Source organism: Bubalus kerabau, chromosome 4, assembly GCF_029407905.1.
Source record: "Bubalus kerabau isolate K-KA32 ecotype Philippines breed swamp buffalo chromosome 4, PCC_UOA_SB_1v2, whole genome shotgun sequence".
Classification (NCBI taxonomy): Eukaryota; Metazoa; Chordata; class Mammalia; order Artiodactyla; family Bovidae; genus Bubalus; species Bubalus kerabau.
Window position 1 is genome coordinate 44,263,131 of NC_073627.1, and position 12,669 is coordinate 44,275,799.

Below are 12,669 nucleotides of genomic sequence, written 5' to 3' on the forward strand. Positions count from 1 at the left end.
TTCTGGTCCAGGATACAGACCACAAACAAAATAAAGCTGGCTATAAATGATAGGAAGGAAATAAACACTCTCCCCTCTGAGAGACTTAGTTTAGACTGAGACATGAAGCACGGGTAGGCTGCGGTATGCAGAGCCAGAAGGGGTTTCTGGCAGAAAAGGTGGGCAAGAACTTGGAAGACAGCAGGCCATATCCCAAGGTCATGTGACCAAAGAATGGTGAAGGCAGAAGAATGTGAGAGGGAGAAGGGACCTGCTCAAGCTGGGCTGTGAAGGCTACAGAAAGCCACTGGAAAGGGAAATGACATGATCTGATCTGATCCTGCTATGGACTGGGAGAGGTTCTAGGTGGAAGCAGAGGAAACTGAAGATACTATCGTGGGAGCTTGGGCAAAAGATGATGGTGGCTTGGAACAGGGAGGAAACGGAGAAGAGAGATTTGAAATACATTTTGAAGGTAGAAGTGACAAGACTTAATGAAAGACCTAAGTCGTTAGTTAGAAAGAGGTCTGGCTTTGGAACTCTCATTATGTACCACTCAGTAAGGTAGGGAGAGCAGGTTTGGAATGATGGGGAAAAAAACACAACTTTCTTTTTCTTATGCCAGGTTTGGGATGTTTAAGAGACTTTCAAATGGAGCTGTTAAACAGGTATCTTGTGTGATTCTTAAACACAGAGGAGAGAAGGCAGGGCTAGAGATTAAACTTGGGAGAGGCCTGCTTTCAGATGGTACTTAAAGCCACGGGACTGGATCATCTGAAGGAAGCATGCAGAAAACCCAGCATCAAACTCTGAAGGAAATTCAACTGCAAAATGTGACTACCACTTCCTGATGTGATTAGTCCCCGGATGAGATTTAAGCCTCTTTAAATCATGGTAGCAATACCATGCTAATCTGATCTAGCAGCCACCCAAACCAACTAAATAAGCTTTCAAATGGAGGGCAAGTCATGTAAAAGAGCTCTAAATTCACAACTGATGGGGGAGCAATCATACTTTTGTCATCAATACACAGAAGACAAAAATCAGCAATTTTCAGATAAACAGTTGAACTTAAAAAGGTCAAACTGAACTTTTTTCCTCCAAAGAAATTAAATTCAAAATCTTTACACTCTTCATGTTCATTAATAGCAGCAGTGTAACTTAATACTCCCTTGCTACTTCTGATATTACAGTGAATTTCTACAGAAGTATTTCTGGATAGATAACAGAAAAATAAGCATCAGTACTTGCAACGAACAAGGGAAATGAACTGCTTCGGCTGGTTCAAGGGAGTCCTTGAAGAGAAAGCAGAAACTGGAAGAAAAGAAACTTCTGACTTAATAGTCCAATCTGATACGTGTGGTAGGCGTTTAATGGATGGATAGATGTGTGTGCCTGTGTGTGTCAAGTTCCTTAGTCGTGTCTCTTTGCGACCTCATGGCCTGTAGCCTGCCAGGCTCTTCTGTCCCTGGGATTTTCGGCAAGAATACTGGAGTGAGTTGCCATTTCCTCCTCCAGGGGGGTCTTCCTGACCCAGGGAACGAACCCGCATCTCCTGTGCCTCCTGCAATGCTGGCGGATCCTTTATCGCTGAGCCACAGGGAATGTAGACATCCACAAAAAGTTCTAACTATATTATTCAACAACACGAAAAAAGACGGAATTTGGCATCGCCCTCTAGCCCGATGACCGAGTTGCTCATAGCTCCGTAGGTTTCACGTCCCCAGGACAAACAATTCGATCAGCTGATCCTGACTTGGAAGCCCCACGTCCCTTCCATTCCCATCTCTATCGCGTGGCCCAGTTTTCAGAAGCTGCGAGAGAAGGACGGCATCCCAGGAAGTCTGTTGACACAAGCGGCCACCCAACTCATGGGTTCTGGGTGGCACAGGGTTGGGAAGAACCTTGAGACTCTGAGCAACTACCCCGCTTTCCTCTTCTTTCTCCCTTACAGAGTCGGGAAGGCCGGAGGCCCCCCTTCTTCCCGTATACGGCTCCCCAGTGCCTCGTCCCTTACGGGACCAGGCCCTAGGAGCCTGGCTTCCTACCTGACTCATTCGAGGGACACGCTTTCCGGTCCAAACTTTACTTGCCTGAGGCCCGCCGCTTCTCTGGTGCTCTAAGCCCCCACCGAGGAAAATGGAGTCGTGGAACCGAGACTGGGAAAGGATAGTACGGACCCACCGCACGGCCCCTCCGCCGCCACCGCCGCCGCTGCTGCGTCAACGTGCTACGTCACTTCCGGCGCCCTGTCACTGGGAGTGGGCGGGCCAGTTCGTGCTCTCTTCTCCCACTCGGCTTTTTTGGGTTCGTCAGAGGAGGGGGTTATCTGGCCGAAGCGGTTCAGGAAAGCAGTTGTCACAGGGCTCCGGGAAACAACTAAGCGGGTCGGAAGCAACCAGGCCTAGCTTGTCCCTTAGGCCGCTCTAGCAAAGAACCATAAAGACCAGGGTAGGGCTTCTTCATTTTCTCTTCTCTGTGGTTCCGCCTGCAGCTTCCGCTTCCGGGCAGGGGCGGAGTTTCTTCGGAGATTAGGGGCTCCGCGCTACAGCCAGGATGGCTGTGGTGTCGCTGCTGTTGTTCGGGGGCTTGTGGAGTGCTGTGGGATCGTCCAATCTGGCTGTCGTTACGTGCGGTTCTGTGGTGAAGCTGCTCAATACGCGCCACAACGTGCGACTGCACTCACACGACGTGCGCTACGGATCAGGTACGGCCACCGGGGTTCGGGTGGGCTGGGAAGGCCTGGTAGGCTCCGGAGGGGGCGGAGCCTGGAGAAACTCTGAGGGGTGTGGTCTCGGAAGGTTAGGGGAACCCAGGGAGCTTCCTGAGGTCTGGAGGCCGAGTCCGAAAATTCAATGGTCCTTAGGCATCTTAATCGTAATCCTAGTTTCTATCTGGTGCGCTTAGTGCCAGGCATGTTACATAATTACTTTTAAAGACTACAACGTTACTACGGGGTATAGACTATTATTATCCTCATTTTACAGATGAGGAAACACAAATAAATCGCATGCTCAAGGCCTTGGCAACTAGTGAATGACAGTGACGGGGTTCGATCCAAATCTGTCCAGGTTCAAAGCCTGCTTTCAGCTACTGCAGGCTGGCAATACTCAGGGCAGGAGGGACAGACATATAGAAAATTACAGTAAGTACTGTTACATTGCCGAAGTCTTCCAAGACCTCAGTCTTTAAAGACTATAACCCTCTGTTTAGCTCTTTTCCATCTTACACTTGCTCTTCAACTCTTCCTTTGGCCTCTTTTCACTCAAACCTTGCCCTTCTTGTAAAGAAAAACTAAAGGACTCAACTGGAATTGAAGAGGAAACTGTTTAGAGGGCTTTTTAATGTATGAAATTAAAATGCTTAGCTTGTGGGTTTATCTGTAAGTTAGCAGTTATTTGTGGGTTCAGTCATTCAGTGTAGATTTAGTGAGCAACTACTATGTGCCTAAGGTTGTTCTAGATACAGGAAATACAGTAGTGTGCCAGTCAGCACGTGACAGGAAAACAAAAACAGGAGAGAAAAAGGTTCAGCTAGTGAGATGTGAGAGGTGTGTGAGATGACTGCTAGATTTCTGTCTTCGATAACTGATGATGCTATTAGCTAAGAGAGGTAAGAGTTCTCTTAGACGGATATAGGTCTAAGATGGGGATGGGTCTGTGGTTCATGATACCCAAAACCTGTCTGACTAGTTAGACTAGAAGAGGAACTGAATTGTCATTGTTGGGATGTCTTAATAATTTTAGTGATTATTAAGTGAATACCTACTATATGTCAGGTTTATTGTATTTTAATTTGATGTGGTTTCCTACTTTGGATCTACTAAATCGAGTCAGAATGTGGGTGGAGAGAGGCCTACCAGTAGGAATCTATAGGTTTAGAAAGCTCTTCACATGCTCCTGATGGGTAGCCAGATTTGAGAACCAGGTTCAAGTCTGGAGCTCAGAAGAGAGATTTGAGCCTGAGGTAGAGAGTTAAGTACAACATCATTGTCTCAGTGGTGACTGAAGATGTGGGAAGAGTAAATAAAATTGCCCAGGATGAGCTGTGGTTTGCAATCTGATGTCAATTTGAAAAGCTCACTGAAGCACATGTAAATGCTTTTGTCCTGATCCCCAACCATTATTTAAGAATGTCTAGGCCAGGGATGGAACTCTGGGTAATCCCTAAGTTTAAGAAATGGGAGAGGAAGTGGAGGGTTGAACAGAAAGTGAAAAAGTAAGAGACAGAAAGTGAGGACTGCGATTTAGTGAAGCTAGCAGTGAGGACAAAGAGAACTGTTACGGCAGTAACCGGAATTCAGGAGGGAGAGTTGGTTTACCCTTAAAAAAAAATGTACAGAATCATTGGGTTGAGTAGAAGAAACAAGAGAGAAAGTGGTAGTTTAGTCATAAACATTCACCCAGGTAACTGTGGACTATGGTACAACACTGTATGTTAAGTGGTAAATGGAAAGTGTCATTGAAAGGTTATTGTCTGACAGGCCTAGGGGACTGAAGGGAAAGCTAGGAGGAACAGGCAAGAATGACTGAGGAGAGCATCTGGGAAATATGTAGTACCTTCACAGAATTGAGGACTGAATGAGGCCTAGGGAAGAGAATGGCTCTGGAGTTTATATGAGTGGGCTGTTTGGGAGAGCTTGACAGTAAATAAAGCTCTGTGGGAAGCCAAGTGGTCAACTGGTTAAGAGTTGTAGAGTCGGCCACCTAGGTTCAAACCCTGCACTGTCTCTTGGGATTGTGTAATCTTGGACATATCATTCATCTTTTTTAACACTCCAGTATAAAATGGGGGCAATGATAGTAAAACCTATCCCAGAGAATAGACAAGTGTATCAAATAAGAATATTCCAATAAAAGGCTTGAGTTGGTATCTGACACCTAGTAAGTGCTCAAATACAGGTTAGCTAGTTAGCAATTATTACTTGTATAATCTCTCTTTTTTCAGGTCTGTAGGTATATATTTAACCTTTTTAGAGGTAAGATAACCTTTTAACCTGCAAAGTCACACCTTCTGTAATCATGAACCAAATTTAAATGACTTAAGAATACTTTTGTAACATGTTGATACTTTACTTAAAGGAATTGGATAACTGTAATGGCTTGTTGGATTAAAGTTGACAGCCAAAACTGGTCTCATTTTCATTGTGAAATAGGATAAAAAAAATTTTGGATTGTAATAAAAATACTGGATTTTTTTTTGACTGCAGGTAGTAGACTGTAATACATAGTGAACATTGAATAATGTTACAAACAATTAAAAATATGATTAGATAACTGACATATACTGGGGGATATCCAGGCTACTGTATACGGGTTAAACACTGTCTGTGCGTCAAGAAAACCGCATATGTTCATTTATTTAGTGTCCTTTGATGCAAATTTTTGGACTATTCTGGTACGGTACACTCAAATATAGTTCATCATATAGTAACTAATACTATGTAAATATGTTGTGTTTCTCATACATGTTTTAATGTCGTAGAAGAAAAAAATATTATGAAACATAGGGTTTCCTTCCCACTCCTCCAAACCTTTTTAATGACACAGGGCACATTATTAGCCATAGGAAAGAGAGGAGTCAGGTTGAGCTCACCCTCTTTTCCTTTTTTTATTTTTCCTTGTATATAAAAATCCTTTATTGATAAAGTTAGAAGAGAAGAATCTGTAACTTAATAATTTTTTTTTAATGTAGTTATTTTTAATTGAAGGGTAATTACTTTACAGTATTGTGCTGGTTTCTGTCATACATCAACATGAATCAGTAATAAGTATACACATCCCCTCCCTCTTGAACCTTCCTCCTACCATCCACCACATCCCACTCCTTTAGGTTGACACAGAGCCCCAGTTTAAATTCCCCAAGTCACACAGCAAATTCCCACTGGCTATCCATTTTACATATGGTACATTTTCCCATGCTACTCTATCCGTTCATCCCACCCTCTCCCTCCCTCCCTCCAGCCACGCCCTGCTGCCCCCGGCTCCGGGCCCATAAGTCCATTGTCTATGTCTGTGTCTCCGTTGCTGCCCTGCAAATAGATTATCAGCACCATCTTTCTGGATTCCATATGTATGCATCTGTACATGATGCTTGTTTTTCTGTTTCTGATTTTACTGTGTATAATAGGTTCTAGGTTCATCTCCTTCATTAGCACTGACTCAAATGTGTTCCTTTTTATGGCTGAGTAATATTTCATTGTATATATGTACCACAGCTTCCTTATCCATTCATCTGTCAGTGAACATCTAGGTTGCTTCCATGTCCTATCTATTGTAAATAGTGCTGCAGTGAAAACTGTGGTACATGTGTCCTTTTCAGTTACAGTTTTCTCAGGCTATACGCCCAGTAGTGGGATTGTTGGGTCATGTGATAGTTTTATTCCTAGTTTTTTAAGAAATCTCCATACTGTCTTCCATAGTGGCTGTATCAATTTATATTCCCATGAACAGTGCAAGAGGGTTCCCTTTTCTCTGCATCCTCTCTGGCATATATTGTTTGTAGATTTTTTTAATGATGGCCATTCTGACTGGTCCTTTATATATATAAATTTTTTTTTGACTACAGGTAGTGGGCAGCAGTCGGTGACAGGTGTAACCTCTGTGGATGACAGCAACAGTTACTGGAGGATACGAGGGAAGACAGCCACAGTGTGTGAGAGGGGAACTCCCATCAGATGTGGTCAGCCTATCCGGCTGACACACGTCAACACTGGCCGAAACCTCCATAGTCACCACTTCACCTCACCTCTTTCTGGAAACCAGGTGAGGTGGCGTTCTGTGGTTCACTGCTGCTCAACAGAGCATTTACGCAGTTGAGTTGTTTGATATCTTGGTTCTTAGCTCTTTCTCTTCCAGGTATAAATCTCTTCTGTGCAGACCTGAAGAATTGCCTGTCTTATAAGAAGAAGGAAATTGTTTCTGGTCAAAATAGAGATTACATCTAGATCAAGAGATGAGGCAGAAAGAGAGGCTAGGTATATGTTAGTGTATCATAAGTTATTCTGGTAAATCTTGCAATAAAGAAACCCAGTGTTTTCCAAACTTGCAATAAAAAGTATTATTATTTTCTAATGATGCCAACTAACCACATTAGGAGAATGAATTAGGAATTGTGCCCCCCTTATTTTTTTAAAGCCTTGAACGTCTGAGTATGTGGATCCCTTAATGAGTGCTTTCTTCTCACCTCCACTCTGTACATAGTTTTCCCTGTTAACATTTTTAACATTAGTATGGCAAATTTGTTACAGTTAATAAAACAGTGCTGATACATTGTTATCAGCTAAAGTCTATAGCTCCTTCTGATTTCCTTAGTTTTTACCTAATGTTCTTTTTCTGTTCCAGGATCCCATCCACATTACATTTAGTTGTCTCCTTAGGCTGCTCTTGGCTGTGACAGTTACTTAGATCCTCCTTGTTTTTGTTGACCTTGACAGTTTTGAGAAGTGTCAATCAGGTATACGATAGGGTGCTCCTCTGTTGGAATTTGTCTGATCTTTTTCTTATGATTAGACCAGATTTATAAAGGTTTTGGGGAGGTAGACCACAGAGGTAAAGTACCATTTTCATCTCCTATCTCAAGGGTACGTAGTATCTTATGATTGCTGATATTGATGACCTGGCTGAAGTAGCATTTTTCAGGTTTGGTAAAGTTATTCTTGTCATCTTTTGCCTTTACATACTGTACTCTTGGGAGGAAGAACTCTGACTCTTGTGTCACTGTGCACAGCCCTTACTTGAGTGAGGAGTTAGCTCCTCCTCCTCTAGGGTGGGATAGCTACATAATTTATTTGGAATTCTTCTGCATGGGAGATTTGTTTTTTCTGTATTTATTCAATCATTTATTTATACCAATATGGACTTCTTGATATGGATTCCTGGATTATTTTTTTATATGTACTTTGAATTATTATCCGATACCACTGTCTCTATTATGTTGCTCACATTATTCCAACTTTGGCTGTTGGGAGCTTTTTCAGTTGCCTCCTGTATCCATTTGACATGCTCCCATCGTTGTGTTTGTGTGTGGCTGTGTTTTTAGCACTTCCTTACTTTATGGCACTAAATTACTACAGGCTTATCTTATCTATTTCTTTCCCCAGTCCTAGATTCAGCTATTTCCCTATGGAGTCCTGCTTCCGTTTATTGGAGAAGAGTGTTCTTAGAAACCAAGATCTAGGCTTTGCATGAACTCACTGCTACTGGGGTTTTGTTTCTTTGAGACCCTCTCACCTGCCAGAGCAAAGAAATAACATGCCTGTATGTGTATATATACATGTCTATAAGTGATCATATATGTAATTGTCTGTATCTATAAGTTAAACTTGAGTTCTTACTGATATCTCCAACTCTAATCCATTGCCACATAGATCATTTTAGCCTCCTCTCTGCTTATTTGTAAATTCCTACTCTTAACAGTGAGACACCTGGCTCCCAACACTGTCATCCATTTACTTACTTATTCAGTTCCAGTATACAAGTATAGTAGTAGGATTATTAATTACATGTAGTTTCTTTTGCCTTTAGTCTTTATTTCCAATTGACTGAGTTTATCTTCTAAAATTTTATAGCTGTAAGTGTATATTTAAGTTACATGTGTTTGGTAGTGTAATGTCTAGAAAATATTGAATCAGTATATTGTGCACCTGGAAGTAACATAGTGTTGTAGGTCAATTATACTTCAATTTAAAAAATTATATATGTTTGAAATATCAGCAACTTTTAAAATTGTTATAGAAACTGAATTTTTGACCTTATGGGGAATGGGATTAGAATACAAGTAGAAGATAGAATTTGCTATACTTTGCTCAATTAATATTTATTATTTAATTCTCACAATTATTTTGTAAGGTGTTATCATCATCACTTTATAGATGAGAAAACGAAAGCGCAAAGGAGTTACACAGGAAGGGACAAAGCTGACATTCAAGGTTTGCCTGTCTCCAGAGCCCATCCTGTTTCTACTTGTGTTTCTCATCAGGTCACTTAATGTCTAGTTAAGGGAATGAGGTAGGAATATTTAAAGTCAAATAATAAGAGGTAAAGTGTTTTCAGACTATAATAGAAAATATAAGGCAAGTAGAGGATTATTTGCAAAGTAATTTATTTTTAAACAACACTGGAGAGCCTTTTACTTTTCACTCTTGGATAGCCTCGTCCTCTTTCCATTGCCTTCCTCCCCTTTTCAAGCCTGTGTGTCAGCTATACTAATATTGCTACCTATCTGTGTCTTCCAGGAAGTGAGTGCTTTTGGTGAGGAAGGTGAAGGCGATTATCTGGATGACTGGACAGTGCTCTGTAATGGGCCCTACTGGGTGAGGGACGGTGAGGTGCGGTTCAAGCATTCTTCCACTGAGGTTCTGCTGTCTGTCACAGGAGAACAATATGGTCGACCCATCAGTGGGCAAAAAGAGGTGCATGGCATGGCCCAGCCAAGCCAGAACAACTATTGGAAAGCCATGGAAGGCATCTTCATGAAGCCCAGTGAGTTGCTGAAGGCAGAAGGCCACCACACAGAGCTCTGAGTCTGGAGGCTGCGAGCCAGCGTCACCACACAGTGTTCCTAGACGTCTGCTGCTCCTTCGCCCTTTGGGTTCCTGCCACGGGTTCCCTGGGCAGTGACTGTGTCCCCACTGAGATGAAGATGCATGACAGGAAACCATAGCTGTGTTTGGAAGCTTCAGCCCTTCACACTTGAGTGGGTGTTTCTCCCAGACTTGGGTCAGTTCTTTCTGAGTACAAGACTTGTTGGTGAAGGAGCAGAAGCTTTTTATTCATATTAATAGGACAAAAACTGAAGGAGGCATCCCTCCTAGCTAGGAAATTTTTATTCCTCAGAAATTTGGCATCATGGATTATTAATGTGTGTTTTTTCTTCCACTTTGTTTAAAACGATAAAAGAATTTCATTGTTAGTCACTGTGTTGTCATTTATAAGGTGTGCTATTTCATAATCTGATTAATCCTTGAGTCCTAAAAGTCATTGCTAAGTTTTGAGATGATGGGAACCTTTGATGTAGATCCTCGTTTTTTAAAAAACTTTATTTTGTATTGGTGTATAGCCAGTTAACAATGTTGTGACAGTTTCAGGTGAACAGCGGAAGGACTCAGCCATGCATATACATGTATCGTGTGGACCCTTTTGAGAGCCTTACTTGCATTCTACTTTTTCTGTCTTTACTTTCTCTTTTCCCTCAGCACCTCATCTTTATTAGATTTTTGACTAACTATTGCTGCTGCGAGTGCTAACTCGCTTCAGTCGTGTCCGACTCTGTGCGACCCCATAGATGGCAGCCCACCAGGCTTCCCCATCCCTGGGATTCTCCAGGCAAGAACACTGGAGTGGGTTGCCATTTCATTCTCCAACAAAGACCCTTAATAAATAGCCAGTAAGATGTTTTACTTTGGATATGTTATTGCACTTGAGCAAAAGGGGTAGAGGTAGAAAGTGGAACCAACATTTATTTACTGTTTGCTAAATACTAGGCACCATATTATAGATCTCGCCTCATTTAATCCTCACAAATACATTACCAGGTAGATACTACAATTTTACCAATGCAGAACAGAATAGTTGAGTTATTGCCTGAATTCTTAAAGCTAGTAAGTAATTTGAATACAGGAATCCAGCTGTGTCTGCCATATGTTCTTTTTACTGCAGTACAACTGTATTTAGCTCTTGGGAGATAACTATACTTTTTGGACAAATATAAATATCTCTCTTTGAAAAGGGGTTAGAAAGCTTTGTCCTCTGTTTGCTGCTGCTGCTGCTGCTAAGTCAATTCAGTCGTGTCCGACTCTGTGCGACCCCATAGACGGCCTCCTACCAGGCTCCGCTGTCCCTGGGATTCTCCAGGCAAGAACACTGGAGTGGGTTGCCATTTCCTTCTCCAATGCATGAAAGTGAAAGTGAAGACGCTCAGTTCTGTCTGACTCTTAGCGACCCCATGGCCTGCAGCCCACCAGGCTCCTCCGTCCATGGGATTTTCCAGGCAAGAGGACTGGAGGGGGGTGCCATTGCCTTCTCCATGTCCTCTGTTTACCTCACTTCTTTTCTCTGCTGGGTAGATCCAGGAGGTTTGCTCCTCTGTCCTTCAAGGATGTTAGTGATAAACAGAAGTGACTGCCATCTGCTGGAATTTCATGACTTAGCAGGACCTTTTTATTTTTAGAAACCTTGATTTTTTTTCCTTACTTGTTTTAGAGAGTTAATGTTGAACATTTGGGGATATCAGGTCTGTGCCAGATGTAGCCCATAACGTTAAAAGGATTGATCTCTTTTACAAGGACGTGTCTCAGTAAACTGAGGCCAGGAACTACTTGAGGAACTCCATCTCTGCCTTCTCTCCTCTTTTTCCATTTTAGTTGCATTGCTTGCTTGAAATCTCTCCAAAAAGAAGTAGACAATATCAACATTTCATGCTATTGAGATGGTTGGGAGTAGAGTGGTAACAGTCTGGGGAGAAAGGAAGTGATAGGAAGCAGTTGAGTAAAGAGTAACTCTTGATAATGTAAGAGTAGGGAGTTGCGGAGAAGGCGATGGCACCCCACTCCAGTAGCAGCAGCAGCAGGGAGTTGTAAGCACTTCTTCATGGCTTGGTCAGTGTTTTTACTCAGTTGTTGGGCCCTTCCTGAAAGTCAGGAAAGAAAGAATATACCTTGGGGCTGCAGGTTACAAGGTGGATGGAGGACCTCTAGCACTGGAGATAAGTATGAACTTAGAAGAAAAAAAAAGTGCTGGAGCCTTGGGGAGATGTGAAATGGCGGATAAGAGGGACTGACTAGATGTGAAAGGAAACCAGTTGGAGGGGTAAAAGCAACTCTGGGTAACCTAGGTGAAAGCTGAAATGGTGCTTTATCTGTAGGAGTGAAAAAAGTCTCCAAGAGAAAGCCTGGAAGATGTTTAGGATGTTAGGATGTCAGAGCAAAGGGATATGAATTACTTATTTTTGAAATAAGTATGTCAAAGAAGCTAAAGCTAAATTTCTTAAGCTTGTATTGACATCACTGTACTAGTGTTGGACAGAAACTGTCCAGTGCCTTCATTTTACAGAGAAGGAAACAGGAAAAATAAAGTTGACTCTGAATTATCTATTTCATGTAATTATGCTTGCTCCCCAGGTAAATTGTTGAAGTGCAAGAACAATATTCTCTACTTCAGTAATACACCCCTCCTAGCCCAGTGCCTAAATGGTGCTATTCTCAGTAGTAACTGAAAACTGCAGTGAAGAGTCCAGAATGGTGCAACTCATTCCTTTGTGGATGGAACGAGGTGGGATTTTTGAGGCCTTTTAATTACCTCTTGGTTTCCTCCTTACTCATGTTCAGACAAGAATGAGTTAAGATGACTTCACTTTAACTTTTCACTTTTCATGCATTGGAGATGGAAATGGCAACCCACTCCAGTGTTCTTGCCTGGAGAATCCCAGGGACGGCAGAGCCTGGTGGGCTGCCGTCTATGGGGTCGCACAGAGTCGGACACAACTGAAGCGACTTAGCAGAAGCAGCAACTAGTTTGTGTGACTCAGAAGTATAACTTCCGCGGTAGCCTCAGTCCGAGACCTAAGTAGCCAAGCAGACTACAACTACTCCGGGAAACTGCTTTGAAAGTGGAACTCTCTGCGGCCGAAACTACCCAGCGAAGGCCACTGCCAGCCAGCGAGGAGGGCCGCGGGCCGGTGGCAAACCCCCGG

General features: G+C 42.6%; 2 protein-coding genes across 5 annotated transcripts in view; one reads left to right on the forward strand and one right to left on the reverse strand.

Moving 5' to 3' along the window:
* SUPT6H (SPT6 homolog, histone chaperone and transcription elongation factor) overlaps window positions 1-2,210 on the reverse strand; it is a 31,240-nt gene extending 29,030 nt beyond the window's left edge. Inside the window, exon 1 of one of the 3 annotated variants that reach the window (XM_055577129.1) lies at window positions 2,073-2,210. The gene's annotated coding sequence lies outside the window, so the exon portion shown is untranslated. Of the gene's footprint in view, window positions 1-2,027 lie in introns of all 3 variants that reach the window. The other 2 variants (XM_055577130.1, XM_055577131.1) reach the window with 2 other exon arrangements.
* A 135-nt stretch (window positions 2,211-2,345) lies between these two features.
* SDF2 (stromal cell derived factor 2) lies at window positions 2,346-9,891 on the forward strand. 2 transcript variants are annotated; one of them, XM_055577138.1, is made up of 4 exons: window positions 2,549-2,686; window positions 2,967-3,124; window positions 6,547-6,743; window positions 9,215-9,891. In XM_055577138.1, exons 2-4 carry the CDS (start codon window positions 3,016-3,018, stop codon window positions 9,500-9,502), a joined length of 594 nt encoding a protein of 197 aa, XP_055433113.1. In that variant the 5' UTR covers window positions 2,549-2,686; window positions 2,967-3,015; the 3' UTR covers window positions 9,503-9,891. The 2 variants fall into 2 exon arrangements, with proteins under 2 accessions (XP_055433112.1, XP_055433113.1); XM_055577137.1 differs by lacking the exon at window positions 2,967-3,124 and having other exon boundaries at window positions 2,346-2,686.
* Window positions 9,892-12,669: the final 2,778 nt, after the last annotated feature.